Source organism: Nanorana parkeri, unplaced genomic scaffold (genome assembly GCF_000935625.1).
Source record: "Nanorana parkeri isolate BGI_ZX_2015 unplaced genomic scaffold, ASM93562v1 scaffold587, whole genome shotgun sequence".
NCBI lineage: Eukaryota > Metazoa > Chordata > Amphibia > Anura > Dicroglossidae > Nanorana > Nanorana parkeri.
Genome location: NW_017306855.1, coordinates 516,716 through 537,718, shown reverse-complemented (window position 1 = coordinate 537,718; position 21,003 = coordinate 516,716). Strand labels below are relative to the sequence as shown.

Genomic DNA, 21,003 nt, shown 5'->3' with positions numbered 1-21,003 from the left:
TGAGCAGGTATCAGTTTTACCTGCCAAACAATTTGTATTTCTGTCCATCCATTATACAGTGCTCTAACACAACACAGTCAGGTGGATATCCCCACTTACTGTAAGGAATACAATGGTGTTCTCTCAACACACTCAGCCTTCTGACTGGTCAGTGAAGGAGCATCAGAAGGCTGATAATGTCTCTTCTCCACTGCTCTCTCCTTCTATCAGTGCTTTCCTTTCTAACACATTTGCTTACAGTACACCTGATTGTCTCCCAGTCCTGCCCCTCACTCTTCCAGTCTGCTGCTATATAGGGGATTGCAAGTCAAAGGTACTTACACTGGCTTCAGTTATAAAATAAATGTAATTAATTGATTTATTAATTATTACAATGCTGCATTAATATGTGTCTTCTATATCTGCCTGGAGTTCAGCCATTAAAAAATGAAATAAAATTGACTAAAAACGAATACATTTTACTTTTAAAGAAACAAGTTCCAGAAAATCTAATTGAATTATAAATTGCTGATCGGTTCTATTACTGTACCATGCTCTGCAATAGAATTTAGAACATCTTGTGACTTCCAGAAACACAAATTGCTTCAGAGACCTTTTGGAAGAGCTTATGTTCCTGAGATGGAATTGGATCACTGCATGCACTTTGCTATGGATATGAAAAATGAGACATAGAAATGTACATAGCATGGTAGTTGGTACCTAGAGGGAGATGAAGTCAGCCTATGTCAGCCTGGATGTGGCAGCCTACGTATTAATACCAATTACAGCTGTTACATACCTCCAAGCCCTTAATATTGGTTTTACCTTCCCCCTCCAATCCTTAAAAGTCTAAAAAGACTACTTGATGTTTGCTTTTAACGTTTTTTATGTGCAATTGGTGGCTTTTAATGTACTTTAGCTCTCAGCAGAGAAATCTTGCAAGTACTACTGAGTGGATAGCCTCTTAGAGTAGTGATGGGAATTAGTCCAGTAATCATTAGACCATAATCATTATATCAATGCCAATGGCAGCACAGTTAATAATAAAGGCCATCTATACATAATCATGTGACCATTTTGTGCTAAGAGCAGAAAATAATCTATATGTAGAATCTTAACATGAATAGTTGCACTGCGTGGAAAGGTGTAGCATATAGACTGATAATGAACACACTTTTCTGTATGATAATATACTATGGTGACTTGTAATAGGTATCATCACGTAGCCTTCAGATTAAACTAACATTTGCTGGATGATCTCAGGTCTTTGAATGATGGTAAATGTACACATATCTGGCTCTTATTGACTAAGAAAGGCAAATGCATTTACATACAGGAACATAGTTACATAGCTGATTAGGCATTCAAAAACATACACAATATCATGCTCAGTCTACTTTATTTAAAGTGTCTGCAAAACCAATAGGTTCTGTTTCATTTTATAATAGAATGTTCTATTTTTGATAGAACATGGAAGGATTAGAACCTCTGTCAGAGTCCTTGTTGGGGTGATTCACCCTTTTCATTTGTCTTGGAGACCACTGTCCATTACTTATTTAAGTTGTAAGGGGTAAGGGGAAATAGTCCAATCTCCAACTTCTATTTCTTATGATAGTTGTCTAAGGCTCCTCTCGGACAGGCGTCTTCAGTTTGGTTCTGCAGGAGATCCATGCACGGATCCCCTGTGGACACCCTTGTGACATCAGTGTCTGTCCAGTTTTTCCTCCATCACAACTGAAATTACCAGACCCAAGTTGGCCTATGGGGAATCGGGCATGTGTCTGTTGACATCAGATTATCTTCAATCTGGCACGGTCAGGTCAATTGAAATGGAACTCTGATCCGTTTGTTTTTCTGGACCTGGCCAGACCCTGGGGTAGCCAGATGTAAACGGATGCATATCCGTTTAGATCTGGCTGCCCATAGACTAACATTGGGCTTACAATCAGGTCCGCCTGAAATACTGACAGACAGACCTGATCTGAATGCCCGTGTGAAAGGGACCTAAGAGATTTCCCTTCCTCTCACTTTCTGCTCTGTCTCTGACAAAAGAGGAAAAAGGCTGTGGCTTTACATACACTCTACAGCCCAGCTCTGGTTTTTTTTTTTGTTTTGAATAAATTGAGTAGGGGCTAAAGCTTTTTATTATTTTTATAGCCATCTGTGAACTCATTGGGTACATTTTTTCCTCTTAATTACTGTGTGCCTTCTATGAAAGGAAGTCAACAAAATCTCTCTCCAGTTGAAAAAAACAACTTTTAAAGCATAGATACGCACACATATAATAGGTTTAATTGGGTGGCACTTACATATGTTGGTGCTACAGTTATAGATAGGAAATAAAGTTCCCCAGAGAGATATAGTTGTCACAAATAAATCTAAAGTCTCCCCATTGGATACATTTGTGGTTATTCAGTGGAATGCTCCACATCTACCAGGGTACCCTTTAAATACTGCACCCAAATGAGGGTGCTTTCCATGCCCCAAACTGGGCTACCCAGCAGTCAGGCTGCTTTCGGTTTTAACTTTTTATCCTTCGGCACGCCATTAGCCAGCTGAGCTTTCCATTTTTTTAGCAGGTTTTAAGGATAAAATGACTCAATCCCATCAAAAGGTGACCATGTCGGTTTGATCTAGCACTAAGTTCAATTCAGGAAGACTTTGTACAGCAAGTACATAGTATAAAACAACAAAAACAAATCCTCTGCTTGCCCGAGCGACTAACTAAACTCTGGTCCATTCCTGACTAACAGGGTGATCCCAATTGGGTTTCCTTAAACAAACAGACAGCTCTAGTAACCAGCAGCGGGCTACTACAGCAGAAAAAAATGATAGAGAGAGAGCCTCTAGCATCAGTCAAATCACATATAAAAGAGCCTGTGCACAGCTGAGACTAATTAGGGAGACCTGGCTACCAGTTAAGATGTGGGCCTAGGAATGGAAGCTTTATCCTACCCAAAGCTCTACAAAGCCCCCGGACTCCAGGACACAGAACGGAGTGTATTAAGATCCCAAAAAAACAAATAAAGTGTGTTTCCTTCTTAACAGACAGAAACCTTCGAGCCCCTCACCGGGTGTAGTTCAGGGACCTTATATGACCCTGTATACAGCACTTGGCGTGGAATAAATAAAATCAGTTTAAATTCTTGCTTTCTGAGTCTGATTTTAGCTATTGCCTTTTCAGAGTTATAAAGCAACTTACCTGCGCATTTCGTCCTGGTCGTGAGTGGTGGCCCTGGTGGTCCTGTGCCACCTTCCCCGGGACGGGTCAAAAGGACACGTATTTCATACTCCACATCTGGATCTAAGTGCCATAACTTATATGTGGGCCCATCCATGACATGAGTCTCAGCCCAACTTCCTGATGTTGTCCGGTACTCTACTTCCTTCAAGACAATTGGTCCATCTCCAATGATTGAGTTGGCGTTTGGTTTAATCCATAGATACGTTGCTCCCACTGCCAGGAGCTCAGGAGGAGCAATAGGCTTTGGTGGCTCTGTAAGGACACATAAAATAAATAATTAGGAAAAAGAGGATTACAAACACAAAGCCTAGGAACCTAATGTAAAAGTTATTTTCATGCTAACAGTTTACAGCTTAAACAGTTCTATAATAGTTAAGTACTAATAACATACAGTACAATGTACTGGTACATTACATATATCATTTTCACCCCTGCTTTTTTTACCCGCTTTTGTCTATTTTTGCTTTTGTACATATATCCTGTAAATATATAAAATGTCTGTATACCCATAATAATAGATTACTTTAGATTTGTGAGATCTTATTAACGGAAATATAATGCACTTTCTTTTCCCATAGGATATATCTAATGGAGTGATGAAGGCAGGAATGATAGCAAAATATTTAATTATCGCTCAAGGCTGGATGCCCATGCATGCTATAATAGCAGCTCAAATAGCTATAGTATTAATTGCAATTGCTGTGTTAATACCAGACAAATATTGCTTGTGACTGCTGGAATTCTGATGTCATAGATATTTTATTTTATTTATTTTAAATTTGTGTTACTTGGATATTATTACCTTCTTTACTCTTTCCAGTTCCAAGCTTTAAACCCTGATAGTCACAAAACTAAAAACCTTTAGAGTATTTTTTTCACTACCAGGGTTTGAAGCATTTAGCTTTGTTACTTGTGCCTTCATCGGTTCTTCTGCTATTGAAAGGTGAGAACTTTGCCTTAGGTTGCATTGTTGGAAAAGTAAAGCTGCCTCTCCACATTACAAACAAGAAATATGGGACTCTAGCGCTGTGTACAGATACAGTCAAGCTGTTTTTTACAATGGAGGAAAGGAGAAAGTTAATAAATGTATGTTCTGGTGATATATGATGGGGATGATAAGCATAGCTGTTTACAGAATTTACTGTAATACCTTTCAGACAAGGTGGGCAATAAATTATATTACTTTGCAGAGAAATTCTAAACTAAATGTACTTTTCTTTTGTACTAGGGAAGCTGAAGTGCCCCTTTAGAATTTTATTATAGGATGGTATTGCCAGGGGTGCATCCACAGTGGTCACCGTGGTCCCAGTAGGAGATGCCAGGGGATTTGGATGCAGAGCAACAATGGCTCTTGCAATCAGAATGGTGGATGAGCACTTTTGACTATGGGCCATTGAGCTAGAGGTGGAGGAGACAATGTTCTACTTGTCTTCAGGCCACCAAGGTGTAAGGTAGAATGGGCAAGTGGAAGAAGCACAGAGCACAGTATGATAGGAGATGCTTCTCAGCTCTAGGAATCAACTGGTGAAAGAGTAGTGAACGTGAAAAGTGAGACTCTCTTAAGGAAGAACCAAAGAGCAATGTGACAGCTTAGCCCAGCCCCTCCTTTTTTAGTGACCTGTCCCCATGGCCCATTAAGAATATCTCACTTTAAGACCATCTTAGTGTGTTTTTCTGCTAAAAGGGGTTGCTTTGTTTAACCAGCCCTAGTTAGTGTTTCCTTTATGGATCACATGCCTAAAACTTGAGGAAGAAGAAGTTTGGGGTGCCATTCTATCAACGTGGGCCTCCGCTTGGCATGCCCTCTCTTGGCTAGCTTATAATGTGGCTTTGGTGGTGCCCAGTGAAGAATTACCAGTCTTGAGGTTTGGAGCTTGGTTTTTGTTCATTAATTATGCATCACTGAGTTGTTTATAAGGTTAAAAGTCATATTTTGCTTTATAGCAACACCTTCTAACACCTAGCGTGCTGTACTGTAAATTGGGTGCATTGTGCTGTCATTCAGTGCACCACAATGCAATGTACAGTATTGCAGCACTGCTTTTTGAGCTGTGCTGCAACACATGGCCACCACAGAATGCACCTAGCAAATGCTGTCGTGTGAATGGGCCCTTAACAGTAACAGTACTCGTAATCATTACACGCTGCCCGGTTTCCTGATTGGCCAGGAAACGGCTCCATGCTCTCTCGTCACTTGTGATGAGAGAGCATGGAGCCGACTTCCCGCTCAATCAGGAAGCCGGGTAGCGTGCAATGACGCGCTGCCCGGCTTCCCAATTGGTCAGGAAGCTAGCAAATCCGGAAGCCGGGCGCCGTGTAATGACGCAGCGCCCGACATTCTGATTGGCCCGGGAAGCCGGCGTCATGCTCCCTCGTCATATCATGAATCATAATATTAAGAAAGTGACCTTAAAGCATTAGTTTGTAATGCTTTAGAAAAAATGTGACCTGTCCTTTTAAGAAAAAGTATCGGTAATTGGTATCTGCGAGTACTTGATCAAAAGTATCGCTACTCGTACTCGGTCTTAAAAAAGTGGTATCGGTGCATCCCTACTTATTACTATTAGGAGCTGCCCTGCCTTAAAACACAACACCCACACTCTATGAAAACCGACAAGATGAATAAATACACTGAAAATAAACACACTGCAGTATATAATGAAGTGCCGTGTATCTAAAAACCCAAAGCAACCTTTAGCGCATAACTGTAATTAGCATTTATGTACTGCCAATGACAAAATATGCTGTTTAATGATAATTGATAGCTAAGCACAATAATGAACATACTGTACTGCGGCAGATAATGAATGAGATTATCTAATAACTGATCATGAAAACACGGTTGTATAATGATCACTAACATTTACATACTGATAGTGGTTTCGCAGCACTGCATGGGGGTAATTGAAGGACTGCATACACAGTGCAAGGTAAACACTCGCAAGTATATATTTACAGGAAACCTGTGCAGAAAAAGGGAAGCCTGAGTCTATTTATACTCTACATAACATATACTGATTGAGAATATGTATGCATTAAACATATCACACCGCTATAAAGACAAGTCTATTACAATAGTGATGGAAGCAACATGCGTTCTAATGATGCCAAGTGTCTATACACTGATAATGAACACAGTGCTCTGTATAATGCTCCCTGTGCCCCTAATAAATAAAATATGCGATTTTTATGAGTGTTCCGGATGATTGTCTCCCTGGTCCACGTTGAGCATCTCCAGAATAATACCTGGATAATTATCTCCACCGAGAAATAAAACGATCAATAATTGATTGTACCGAGCTGCACCTGAGCTGATACTGATGTGAAGCCAGCGGAACTGCAATTAGTTGAGTGAATATTTAGGTACATGGACTCATCGCACAGGGGAGAGATGCCGGCGAGCAGGCAGGCAGACTACTGAAAGGAATGGGAAGGGAGGAACGGCCTGGAAATGAAAAGAGGAAGCCCAGTTGACACCAAACAAGATATAAACAAGTTTTTTTTTTCGGGCAATAGAAATAGATTGCACCTTTTACTGTATAGTCTAGTCACATCAGTACACGGCTATCCAGGTAACAATGGCACTGCTCATTGGCTTTTTGAATAGCCCTACCTTGATCAAATTAAAAAATGATCTATTCACATTGTTTCTAGTTTATTATAATTTTCTCATTCTCGGGTTGGGTAGGGCTTTCAGAAGGGTTCTTGCCGGGACTAGCCTCTTGATAGTTTTCTTTTTCTTTTGTACAGTCCAGCCTCCATTCTCAGCAATGCTTCTAGGAGACTAGTGAGGGCAGGATATGGTTAATGAATGTTGCAGTGATTACAGTTGGCCATGGTTAGATTAGAGACCTTGATTTTCCCAATGTCAGGTTGGGCAGGGCGTTTAGAAGGGTTTTTGATGAGACTACCGCCACTTGACAGGTTTTTCTTTTGAACAGTGCAACCTCCATTCTGACCAATGCTTCTAGGAGACGAGTGAGGGCAAGACATGGTTAATGAATATTGCAGTGATCACAGTTGGCCATAGTTAGATTAGAGACCTTGATTTTCCAATTGTCAGGTTCGGCATGGCTTTCAAAAGAGTTCTTGGTGGGACTACAGCCTCTTCACAGTTTTTTTTCTTTTGTACAGTGACACCTCCATTCTGAGCAATGCTTCTAGGAGACTAGTGAGGGGCAGGATATGGTTAATGAATGTTGCAGTGATCACAGTTGGCCATAATTAGATTAGAGACTTTGATTTTCCCATTGTCAGGTTTTTTTAGAAGGGTTCTTGGCAGGACTACAGCCTCTTGAAAGTTTTTTTTTCTTTTGTACAGTGAAACCTTCACTCTGAGCTATGCTTCTAGGAGAGGAGTAGGGGGCAGGAAATTGTTGATGAATGTTGCAGTGATCACAGTTGGCCATAATTCGATTAGAGTACTTTGATTTTCCCATTATCAGGTTGGGCAGGGCTCTCAGAAGGGTTATTGGCAGGACTACAACCTCTTGACAGTTTTTTTCCTTTTGTACAGTAGAACCTCCATACTGAGCAATGCTTCTAGGAGATGAGTGAGGTGCAGGATATGGTTAATGTATGTTGCAGTGATCATAGTTTGTCATAATTAGATTAGAGACCATGGGGGGGAGGGGGCTCTAGCCTACAGAATGGATCTGAAATAGGAGGTGCCAGGAAGTTAGGTTACTGACATCCAAAGGATTATACACGAAAGAGTGACTTGGAGTACTCAAGTACTCAGGATTATAAGCAAAAGTGCTATACAGTATTGTTTGTGCTTTTTTTCTGCTGTTATGTTTAGGGGTTAAAAAATCTAAATAGTTTAATAGTAGGGTAAAGATCGAATATGATGTATGAGTATTCATATTCACACTTTCAACCAGCAGGTGGAGTTCCAGGCTACTTTTCTCATGTTCACAAGGCTTATCTTAACTGCTTTGCTGATAAAACCTGTTTATCTTAATGCTCAATAGCTCAAACTCAAATCTGCACACACAAGACAGAGGAATGAGTTCTCCCTCCACCCCCCTCTCTGACCAACATTCTGCTAATCTATTTAAACAGGGCCCTAATGGAGATTCAATTGTAGATAGAGAACCTGTCTGCAAACTCTCCTGTGCTCCCTCTTTAGAAAAGTCACAATGCTTGGTGACACCAGTGCCATGGGTGTGACATGTACTAAATGTATGTATAATAACCATTTTTATAAAATGCAAAAAAATATGGACAACATGCACACCCGAACTGCACATCCGTGCGGGTCCGGGTGTCCATACTCGGACGCAGAGAGGATGGATCCGGTCTGCGTCCGAGCACGGACACCCAAATCCGCACGGATATGTGGTTTCGGGTGTGCGCATGACAGTGTACAGCCGCGTACTCCCATAGGGAAGAAAAGGCAGCTGCGTGCAATCACACGCAGCACCTGTCCCTCCCAGTTCTGCCTTTCCGGGTCAAAAATCACTGTCCAGATGGGGTTGCCACTGTGAATACTAATGGATATGGGGAGGGAGTTCAGAGAGAGAGTGTTAATTTACACATACTGCTTGCAGAGTACAGAGGCAGCCATTTCAAAAGGAGCCATGAGGAGATGAAGAGGACAAAAAAAAAATTCTGTTCTTATACAGCAACTGCATATGTCTGCTTGATGTATACTCGCCCCGGAGTACATTGCTGGCATATGTTTAAAAAAAAATACCTCTGCAAAGGTGGAAATGGGCTTAAAGGCTATAGTCGTTTCACCTATTACCTCTTTACATAACGCAACACACCACACTGGAAAGGCGTGCACAGGCCCTACTGTCTTGTATAGCAGTGCAAATGGCAAAGCATGCATCCCTTTGACAGGGGATGAGTGTACAACACAGTTCTGCACAGCATGAGTAGTCCATGTCATAATCTAAAATAATTGGCAGTCCTACTAAACTGGTTCTGTACAGGATACAGACTTGGCAAAGGTTCTTGGCAACTCATTAGAAGAGTCAGAAGATCTCAATGCCAGGCTAACATGTTTCAACAGTCCCACACAGTCTTGGCTACTTGCAAAATATCACCAATCATGTCCCGACAAATGTTATAACCCAACCATGCTCAGATTTATTAACCATGCTTTTCCGTCTTTGACACCTAGTAAACGTTAGGGCACCAAAGAAGCACCTAAAAAGATGGAAATAAAGAAGCCGCCACTGCTGATTTGTTTTTAAAGTGACACAGCCACCATAAAATTATAGTAATAATAATATTAATAATAATAAAACCTGCTGGAGGTATAAAGTAAGATAACAATGAAGAGGGGGCAGTGTGGTCATATAATTACACTCTTATTGTTGCTTCCATTCATCTGGAAGGATGAAAACTTCTCAGACGTGCTAACTGTCTTGTCAATGAAGAGTGATGCATCTGTCTCTTCTCCAGAAGTGTCCCCACCTCAGGGTCTAAGAACTAAGAAGTAAACAGATTCTGACTCTACCCCAGGGTCAGTCTTCAAGGGGAAGCTCTGCACGTGGGAGAACCTTCCCGGAGGTTAAGAATACTGCAGAAGCTGTCACTGAAGCCCAGATGAGACCAAGAACCTTACACATTGACCCTTCATACTTCTCTTGAAATAAAAGGAATTGTTGAAAGACTACAGTTAAGCGTATCCAAACCCCAAACAAAAAATTTAATATATTGCAGCGTGTTGGTCCTTTGCAGTGATGGCTGTATTGGTTTTCTTTTTCAGACTAAGGGGCCCAGTCACACCATATCCAGTGTGTTCCAGTGCGGTTCGATCCTGGAAGTAATGGATAACATAGATCAAGCATCGTGGACACGCCCCCTGCCTGCAGTGAGATAGCTCGCTCCGGAACGCAAGGTATTTATTTTGTATGGGAAGGAGGTCCTTTAATACTCACCTGTCCCACTGCCTGCAGAACCAATCTCTTCTGCATTCAAGAGATATCTCTTTCCAAAGAGTCTTTTGAATCCCAGATTTCTGGGTGTGTCAATTGTCTGGTTCTTCGCTGCTCTGTGGTTCCTTTTGGCAGCCCCCATGGCACTACTGTCTCCTGTACTGACGTAGAAGTCGTCAGGAAGAACCACAGAATTGGATTTAGAGGATTCTTTAAGCAACAAATGCAGAACGGCAGCATGGTCAACAGGACAGCAAAATATTTAAAGACCCCTTTTCCATGCAGCATCATCTTTTAATTAATTTTGTTTATGTAATTTAGTCTATCTAGCCCTTCCTGCCCGAATTCTACAAAGGAACGTCCTTTTTTTTTCCTCATTAGCCCCAATAATCTTTCTCACCAGATTCTACTCCCCACTTTCAGTTTCTGACATCTCCGGTAATGAGGTGTTAGATTACATCTAAAAATACAGCAGGGGGACTTGAGGGGATGTAGACAATAACACGCTGCCGGAGATCCAAGATGGTAGTGAGAAGACAGCAGGAGCGGTGGAAGAATTAGGATACATGCTGGGACTAACACACTGTCTAAAATAAAGACAACAGGGTCCCAGAGAGAGCAGTGGGGAAGGGTTGGGAAGAAGAGAGAGCTGGGTGACACTCAGAAGGCAAGGGAGGGGATTCTATACATAGAAGAAACAGCAATGACAGATATTTTATAAGGAGAAGAGACACTGAGGATATAGATTCTACATACTACACCTGAAATACAAGTCTGCATACTACACCTGAAATACAAGTCTGCATACTACACCTGAAATACAAGGCTACATACCACAACTGAAATACAAGACTACATACTACAATCAAAATACAAGACTCCATACTACAAATGAAATGCAAGACTACATACTACAATCAAAATACAAGGCTCCATACTACAACTGAAATACAAGGCTACATACTACAACTCAATTACAAGGCTGCATACTACACCCGAAATACAAGACTACATACTACTACTGAAATAATAGACTGCATACTACTACTGAAATAATAGACTACATACTACTACTGAAATAATAGACTACATACTACTACTGAAATACAAGGTTGCATACTACAATCAAAATACAAGGCTCCATACCACAACTGAAATACACAACTACATACTACAACTGAAATGCAAGAGTACATACTACAACTAAAATACACAACTACATACTACAACTGAAATATAAGACTCCATTCTGCAAATGAAACACAAGCGTACTTACTACAACTGAAATACAAGATTACATACTACACCTGAAATACAAGACTACATACTACACCTGAAATACAAGACTACATACTACAACTGAAATACAAGAGTACATACTAGACCTGAAATACAAGAGTAAATACTACACCTGGAATGCAAGGCTACATACAACACCTGAAATACAAGAGTACATACTACAACTAGAATACAAGACTACATACTACACCTAGAATACAAGACTACATACTACAACTGAAATACAAGAGTTTTTTTAAGGACTCCTTAATGACTGGTAGGATCCCCAGTGATTGGCGGAGGGCTACGGTAGTCCCAATATTCAAAAAGGGGGCTAGGTGCCAACCTGGGAACTATAGGCCGGTCAGTCTAACATCGGTAGTTTGTAAAATGCTAGAGGGCATAATAAAGGATTATCTGGTAGAATTTGTTCAGGAAAACGGGATAGTTAATGACAATCAGCACGGGTTCAGGAAAGATCGTTCCTGCCTAACTAACTTGCTAACTTTTTATGAGGGGGTAAGTAGAGATATGGACGGAGGTAAGCCGGTAGATGTGGTATATCTGGAATTCTCAAAGGCTTTTGATACGGTACCACACAAACGCTTGCTACACAAGCTGAGGGCTATGGGCATAGATGAGGTGGTGTGTACGTGGATAGAGAACTGGCTACGGGAACGTGTCCAGAGGGTATCTGTAAATGGCACCTTTTCAGACTGGGCTAGTGTAATGAGCGGTGTGCCTCAGGGTTCTGTGCTGGGTCCCATATTGTTCAACTTATTTATTAATGACATCGGGGAGGGTGTTAACAGCGATATTTCCGTGTTTGTGCGGATGACACCAAAATTGGGAGGGTAATAGACACGGATTCGAGATTATAACATTACAGAAGGACCCGGAAAAATAGGGGAGCGGGCATTAATGTGGCAGATGAGGTTTAATGTCGATAAATGCAAAGTAATGCACTTTGGAATTAAAAATAAACAAATGGGTTATACAATTAGGGTATGCCGCTAGGGAAGTCAGAAATGGAGAAGGATTTGGGGGTCATTGTAGACCACAAACTGAAAGGTAGTTTGCAGTGCCAGGCTGCTGTAAACAAAGCTAGCAGGGTTTTGTCCTGTATTAAAAAGGGGATGTATTGCAGGGACAAGTCTATAATTTTGCCACTTTATAGATCATTGGTTCGACCTCATCTGGAGTACGCGGTCCAGTTCTGGTCACCAGTACTAAGAAAAGATGTCCTCGAGTTGGAAAAAGTCCAGCGGAGGGCAACCAAACTAATTAGGGGTATGGAGGACCAGAGCTACGAGACAAGGCTACTAAATTTAAACATGTTCACATTGGAGGTGAGGAGATTAAGGGGGGATATGATTTCCATGTACAAAATGTTCAATGGTGGTAGCAACATTAGCGATAAACTGTTTAAAATTAACTCCATTACAAAAACTAGAGGCCACCACCTAAAATTGGTGGAAAAAAAATTCCAGCACAAGGGGCGAAGGGGTTCTTTACAGTTAGAGCGGTTAGGGTCTGGAACTGATTTCAGCAAATAATGTGGACTTGTTCAAGAAACTTTTGGACGATTTCTTAAGGGACGGCAATATACAGGGGTACAGGTACTCCTAGAATGAGATCCTAATAGGTTGGACTTGATGGACTAATGTCTTTATTCAACCTCAAATACTATGTAACTATGTAAGAGTACATTCTACAACTGAAATACAAGAGTACATACTACAACTGGAATACAATACTACATACTACACCTAGAATACAAGAGTACATACTATAACTGGAATACAAGACTACATACTACACCTGAAGTACAAGATTACACACTACAACTGGAATACAAGAGTACTTACTACACCTGAAATACAAGACTACATACTGAAACTGAAACACAAATGTGCATACAAGTATAAGTATTATACAAGTATTACATCTTAAATACAATAAAAGACTGATAACATAAAGGTACCATGTAAGCAGGTACAGATTACTATAGGCAGGTGTAGATATACAGAATAGTCTACTGCTTGTTATCTTATGTGCCCCCCCTATATATTGTTCCTAGAGTCGCCACTGCTACTGCGCACAGCGAACACTTAGGCCTCACATAGGCAGCAAAGGGGCCATAAAAACAGGCAGTTGATCTGTTAAGCCACCCCCCCACTCATCCACCTAAAATCCACTAACACAGTCAATGGGACCGCGTGGCATGCAGTTGCAACCTGTTATTACAATGTAAAATCCCCTTCAATATAAAAATAAAACAAAAAAACTGACATGAAGGTGGCAGCGTTATCCCCTTCTGAATGCCTGTAAACCACCTGTCAATCGCACTGTGAAAAAAGATCCACCGATGATAAAGACTTACCATGGACAATGCCCCCACTGCAACCAATCCAATTTCAACTTTATAAAATCAGATGAGTAAAAACTGAATTCTGATTGGCTATTCTTTCAACATCACCGTTTGCCTTAAATCCTGCGTGAAATGTAAGCCAGCTGCATACACTAGGAGGCAATGGATATGTGAAAGATCCCCCATGCTTTAGAGCTTTGTCACCAAACATCCCGTAACCCTGATGGGAAATCACAGAATATTAAATACAGAAGCAATCACACAGTTTACGGGGTGTAGATCCTAATACTGTGCAGAATAAAAGTCTGAACCTTTTGCTTGTCAGAGCAGACATATTTAATTAGAGGGGGTGTCCAGAAACATAACATTCCCAACAAGCCCCCTTCTAAGCCACGTCAGAACCATGGCAGTTTAATATGAAGGCCCCCGACAGCTCAGTAGATGCTCATAATTTGCACGCTGTAATGAACATTTCACCCAGGCTGACAGTCGAGAAAGAGCAGAAAGCTTGCTTTGCATTCCTAAAGGTTGTCTGCAAAAATGATTGGACAAGCCACAGCAGGTGACCAATCGGTCTGGCTGACAACCTTTCAAAGACCCAAGTACGCTCAAAGTTTTATTGGCTCCGGCCCATGCAAGATGTGATAAACATAAAGTGGAAGTGAAGGAAAATGTTTTTTCTCATCTATGGCAATCCTGACCCTTAAACAATGTACTTTACCTTCAATATTAAAGCTCTGCAGCCAGCATTCTTGATATATCAGGCACAAAATCCAACTCCCACTCTGTGTAACAGTCCCTATGGGCTGTATAAGTGGGGAGCACTACAATAGCATGGCAGCTATTGTGTCAATTCTGGTGCCACCATGGTGCAGACGGAGCTCTGGGAGGCCGAAATCTCCAGTGGCATGAGCCCCTTTGCATCTCTGCCCATGATCATAGAGGCTGATTGACGGAATAGCACCTCTCCTTGTCCTGCCTATTATAGGGGACCTTCACTCTTCTTTTCTATGTTATTTAAAGTGATATTAAAGTCAACCGGTTTTTAAGCTTTTTCAAATGCTGATTAAATCACTTACAATGGATACTGCGCCTTGATGGTTAAAGTTTTAGTTTCCTGCAGAATCAGCTGGTCTCCTAAACACTTGTCCTGATATATATTTTTAGGGTGTCTCCTTTCTCTTGGAGCCACCTTTGTGTGTGCTAGTAAGTTCTCCTCAAATACACAGACACAGCACGCCATTCCCCTTCTTTCCAAAATTTGCTAATTGCTTATTTTTGTATTAATACTTTTATTTTTACAAAATAGTTAGAGCTTCCACCTTTTTTGCCTAGGGGAGAGTGACTTGGCCCCAGATGCCTGCAGCCTCCCGGGATACCTACATCATCCATCCCAAGAGGCTACACTGCGCTTGTGCTGTTAGAAAATCTATGGGCAATAAAAGACAGCTGACCCCCTGATGACGCAAGAAAAGAAGATGGCGGCATGGAACCTGGCATGCAGCTGGGGAGCAGTGGATTACACAAGACAATGCTTGATTTTAGGCCAATGCCTTGGCTGGCGATCGTGCAGAACAAGTTTCTTGGGCAAACCTCTAAGTTGTAACGAAACCGGAAATCAGACGGTCGCGGAACCCGATAAGTTCTCAGTGTCGACAGATCACCGGCCCAAGTGGCTCCGTTGGCTAACGAAGGGAGGGGGGAGGAGTCTCTCCCACGGGACTCCCGGAATACACGGAAGTCGGCGGAGAGGTGAGTGTTTTCATTGCTGATTAAAATTCTATTGATCGATCAAAAATGTTAATGATTAATCGAGTAATTAATCGTTAATTTCCGCAGCCCTAATATATATATATATACACACAAACACACACGCACAGTATATATATATATACTGTAGTATGCATCCCTACTTATTAGTGTCAGCTGTGCCCACTTTCTTTTGCTAAACTATTCAGCCACTTCCACTCTCAGAACTCAGCATAAAGGCTATTCATTATCTAGTCCAAGATAAGAACTAGGAGGGCTCTTTGTGTTCAGAGGACCCAGGACGGCTCTGAATTTCTGGCAAGATCAACAGATTTCTATTGCATTTGTCAAACAGATATCACAAAATGCTTCCAATGGCATCTTAAACAGAACAAGGAACCAATGAAGGGGGGACACATACGTTCCTTTTTAGGGTTTACATACACTTTAAATAGGAATCTCACACACAACTCAAAATGTCATCAATAAATGTCTAATATAAATAGCTTATCTGAGATTGTTTTTCAATATGACATAACAGCAGCTGAGAAGATTTACAATAAACAGCTAGTAATGGTCGGAGTTTCTCTTCCTGGCTCAATTTTTCATATATAAGCCAAAAAGAGCACCAAATGTTTGTCTCAAAAGTCCAAAATCCTTTGTTAATATCACAAGTAGACAGGAAAAACATAGGCCACCAACGCGTTTCATAAGCCAAAAATCCCCCTTCATCAGGGCTTGGACAATATAGAAAATGGTATCTATTGGACTTAAAGCATAATCTCCTGGATACAAAACTTATACAGGAGTGAAAGTTATTATGAAGATGTGTCTGCATCAGCGGCTATTTTATCCACAACATATGACATGTCTATTTTTTGGGGCAGTGGTTACATGGGGATGGGGGGCACAAAATTTGGTCTTGCATAGGGACCCTGTGTGACTCCATCCACCATTCTTCAAATGCTACCTTGAGCAGCAAAGCAGAGCCAGTTCTTTTCTTGACACAACACATTTATAACTTAATGTTAAAGCTGAACGACAGGCAGATTAAAAAAACACAAATTAATGCAGCTCTGTATTTATTAATACATCAATAAATGTTTTTTTTATTGCAAGCAGTGTATGTACCTAGAACTTGGTATCAGCCTCACAGTTTGTACAGCAGAGCTCAGACAGGAAGAAAGAGAAGCAGAAAGAGGAGTCATTTGAGTGTGTTGCAGTGCAAAGAGCATCATTATACTGCTCCTCCTTTCAGTATCTAATTCCAGCCTGGTGGTGGGGATGAGGACTGTAAGTGAACATGAAATTGCAGTTGAGAACGATCAGGTCCCCCGCACTGCCAAGCAGGGCTGCGTTGTATGGCAGAGCTGGGTAAACTGGATGGACCAAAATACTAATCCAGTGGCAGGCAAAATGGCTCTCGAATATGATAGGCCTGGTGTTAAGTCAGAAATAATAGGCGCAGGGTCTACATTACAGGGCTTTTGTTTTAACCCTTTCGCTGCCAAGCCCTCCAGAAAATGTTTCCAATCAGCTGGCCAAGCCATTTTTGAATTTTCTGCAATTTTTTCCTATTGATTTGATTTTCAACTGCTGCGTTGCTAGCGTTTGTAAAAGACGCCCCCAAACCATATATTTTCTGAAAGCGCAGGCCCGGTAGAATAAAAAGATGGTGATACTAAATTTGTAGGCCCTGCGATAATTGCGCAAATGTGTATTTTTGATAATAGCAGTCATCAGCGGCTTGTGAGCCGCTGATGACAGCTAATAATTTAAAGGGGACAGTCTGCTGAACAGTTCTACTATAAGCTGATGGTCGCTATCGCTAAAGCGACCATCAGCTTATAGTAGAACTGTAAATGCCAGGTCCGTACGGCATACTGAGCTGGCCAGCTGGAAGCACTTTTGTAGCTCCGTATGCCGTACGTCCTTGGCAGCGAAAGGGTTAAAGGTAACTTACCTTATTCTTTGAGGATATGTTATAGAGTTGGGTTCAGGTATAGGTTGAGGAGGCAGTTTTCTTAATCAGTTGGAGTTTGACCACATGGCGAGTAAATTTCCCGCCTGCAGTGTGTGTGGATTGGGTGTGTTTTTTTCGGGTTTATGGGGAATCGGGCGAATGGTAGACATGTGCGTTTCGTTTCGTTCCGAATCCACATTTGGTCGAATTTTCTGAAATTCGGACATTCTGAGACATCCGAATTTCTGACTCCCAATGCATCTGAATGTGTCCGAATCCGAATTTCCATTTCCGAATTTCGGATCCCGTCTGAATTTCGTTCAAAAACAAAACTGAATCGGACATGTGACTTTTCTGGCCCATCAGATGTGTTTTTCGGTTTAATGCATCTGAATGGGTCTGAACCCATATTTTCGTTACGGCAAAATGAAAGCCATATACAGTATATACATATAGTACTAAATCTAAGGCTCCTAGACCCAAATGGCATTTGGGATCCGAATTTCCGAATTGCATTCAAGAGCTCCAGAATGCCATTCGGAAAATTTGGACTCCATTCGGGTCATCAGTTTTATTATTATGTATATAAGTAGTATTCTATAATACGAATGAATATTCGTAGCGGCAACATTGTGACACATATATACATAAAACTAAATCTGAGGCTCCCAGACCTGAATGGCATTCTGGAGCTCCCGAATGCAATTTGTAAATTTGGATCCCGAATGCCATTGGTCCAAGCCATCCACAGAGCTCACGCCTCTAACATAGAGTAAAGGCTGTGACAGCTCTTGCCTCATTAGTTAGGTTACACAAGCAGTGGGGAAGCCCGCTGCTGTGTAACCTAACTACCTGTCAAAAGCTGGATGCAGCGCTGCCTGTAAGGACAGGTTACACAGCGGGGAGGATTTCTCTGCTGTGTAACCTGCTAGAAGCCTATCCGAATGGAGAAAAAGCTGTCAGCTTCAGACTTGAAGCTGACAGCTTTTTCCTCCATAATACTAGGTGAGGCTCTGCCTCCCCTGCCTCCCCTGACCGCACGTACCTGGTATATGGTTTTCTGTGGTATTCACGTAAACTCATCCGAAGCTAACGAATTCGGATTTCGCCCGAATCCGAAAACCCGAACCGAATAGAATTTCGGATCCGAATCCCCAAATAACGAAATATCCGAACCGATCCAAAACAAATTTTTCTGCAGCTTACATGTCTAGTGAATGGTTTGGGGTCTGGGAAGGCGGTACATTTGGTTGGAGTGTTTTTGGTGGGTCCCATCTCTAATATGGAGTCCCTGATTCATTGTAGTCAACTGGACCTAGAATTCTTTGTACAGGGTTGGTCTCTGCGGCAATTCGTAAGTTGTCCCCGAGATGGTGCGTTGCAGCTGGGGGCGTTCTGCAAAGAGTGGAGAGTTGGTGGTGGTGTCCTGAAAGACCCACAACTTGATTGTTCCCAATAAATTAAAACGTGTTATATTTGTATTTTTATCAGTGTATATCGTAATAAGAGGCCACTATGGCCATTAACTCCAATTTTGTCTATTTGGTTGTTGGTGGGCAAGGTATTTTGGTTGAAATTGGGGTAAGGGGGTAGCGTAGCAGGATCCTGGATGATGGACTTGGACATACTGTATGTTCTTCCCTTGTCATGTATTCATCTGTGTTTTAGCTACTTGCCGGAAGTTCAGCTTTAAAACTTCTTATTAGTTTTTTATAACATAAAAAGAAATGACGTCCAATTCTGTTATGCATGCAGGAAACCTGACAGTTGCTCACATGCTTTCTTACCTTTCACACTGAGTTCTGCATAGTTGGATACTCCAGATCCGCCAGCTGATCTCAAGACACAACGATACTTGCTGGTGCTGCGTTGAGATGTTTCCCCGACACTGACGGTAGCGGAGAACCTTCTGTGATTCACCACGCGCGTTACCATTAGACCGGTGTCACGGCCGTTCCACTGCTGCCGAATAGAGATAAAGGCGAACAATCGGTCACACTGCTGTCTGAGGGACAGGAAGGACTGCTGGGCTAATCACGTCTGCTTTATATAAACTTTATGTCAAAATGACTAGACATTAGACGTGGAATGGTTAAACAGGTCCTTTCATCTATCTAGTGGTGTTCCAGAGGAGGGGGGGGGTTCCTACCCCAGACCCACATCACAGAAATATAAATCATTTAATCTCTCAGCGATCTGTAGCTATGAACATGCTTCAGCATAAAGCAGGTAATAAAACACAAAAAAATTGACGGGCTAAACATAAAGATGGTATTTGTATATTGCATGGGAATTCTAAAGTGCAGATTTATTTGTCTGTCCTCTGGTTATTTGAATATGCTGGTTATAAGCCACTTACGAACATGCAAATGTCTGCTCCACATGGCAGACGCATAGTTATTAGGGCTAAAAGACACTCAGTACATTTTGCTCCTCCAGGAAAAAATTAAACTCTTTTCACTTATGAATGGGGGTCAGCTAAAGTGGGGCTCATGCCTACAGCATTCAGTCGTATTGGGTCAGCTGTCAAACTCAACTCAGGTAGCTGGAGAGTGTGCAGAGCCTGGGCACACAGGGCGTTGGAGTAAGTTCCACCATAGATGCTCATAAAACTGAACAGGTATCTGGGATAGCATTCACCTCAACAACCAACCCTTCTCAGCATTGCTAATTTCAGAAAAGGACTCAGACTCCACTCTTTGGAAAACTTTTGGGACGCCATCTCTGTTGGTAGATGACGAGCAGAAGATCTCCATGTGTGCCATTGAAAATAGGTCAACTTTTATGGCCACCCCCCTTAAATATCAACCAATGCTAAGTTCTCAGTTGCATGTGGGCATTAGAGTTCTGAAAGACCTTTTTCTAGGTGTTGCTATCTCTTCCCTCTGCCAGAGGGTCATCACTGAAACTCCTGTTGATATGGAGTAGGAAAGTTATGTGGAACTGTCCGTTGAAATTTGGTTAAAAAGGGCAGGTTCAATGACTAGACTAGTTTTCTGCCCTGGTTGCAATGTCAAGTCATTTTGGTTAAAATGTTTTTCAGTGGACCTGATGTTAAAGGACAACTGTACCTCTAAAAGAAACGACATCCTCCTGACCCTTTTAATGCCAGTGGGTTACTAACCCCGATGGCATAGCCATGACCTGCTTCATGGTTTACAAGCTCTCCAGCCAAAATTTGCTTAACATTGAAGTCTAGTAAGAATTATTGTGGGGTATACAGCACCAGTCACATAATTTACTTTTAATGAAGTATATCCCATGGTCAGCTAGCTGCTGGATACTTTAAAATTCCTCCCTTCAGTGAACCTGGATCCTACTCACAGTTCTATACTTCTATCAATACGGGGGTTAAGAGCAGCGGTTGTCACTGAGAAAAACACCCTTTGTTCATCCGCCATTTCCTCAAATTCACAACACTCCTTGTATTATTTTCAAAGAATGCAAGGTGTTCTGTGAACGGACAAGAGAAAGAAAGGGGTGGATAATTGACAGGATATCCTCTTGTCCATTCACAGAACACCTTGCA

At 41.6% G+C, this 21,003-nt stretch overlaps 1 protein-coding gene across 8 annotated transcripts in view; it reads right to left on the bottom strand.

Annotated features, from left to right (window-relative positions):
- PTPRT (protein tyrosine phosphatase, receptor type T) overlaps nucleotides 1–21,003 on the bottom strand; it is a 301,471-nt gene that overhangs the window by 125,643 nt on the left and 154,825 nt on the right. For all 8 annotated transcript variants that reach the window (XM_018562607.1, XM_018562609.1, XM_018562610.1 and 5 more), the window contains exons 6-7: nucleotides 19,262–19,436; nucleotides 3,182–3,475 (exon numbers count right to left, since the gene is read on the bottom strand). In XM_018562607.1, the coding sequence (XP_018418109.1) occupies nucleotides 3,182–3,475; nucleotides 19,262–19,436 (469 nt within the window). The remainder of the gene's footprint in view (nucleotides 1–3,181; nucleotides 3,476–19,261; nucleotides 19,437–21,003) is intronic.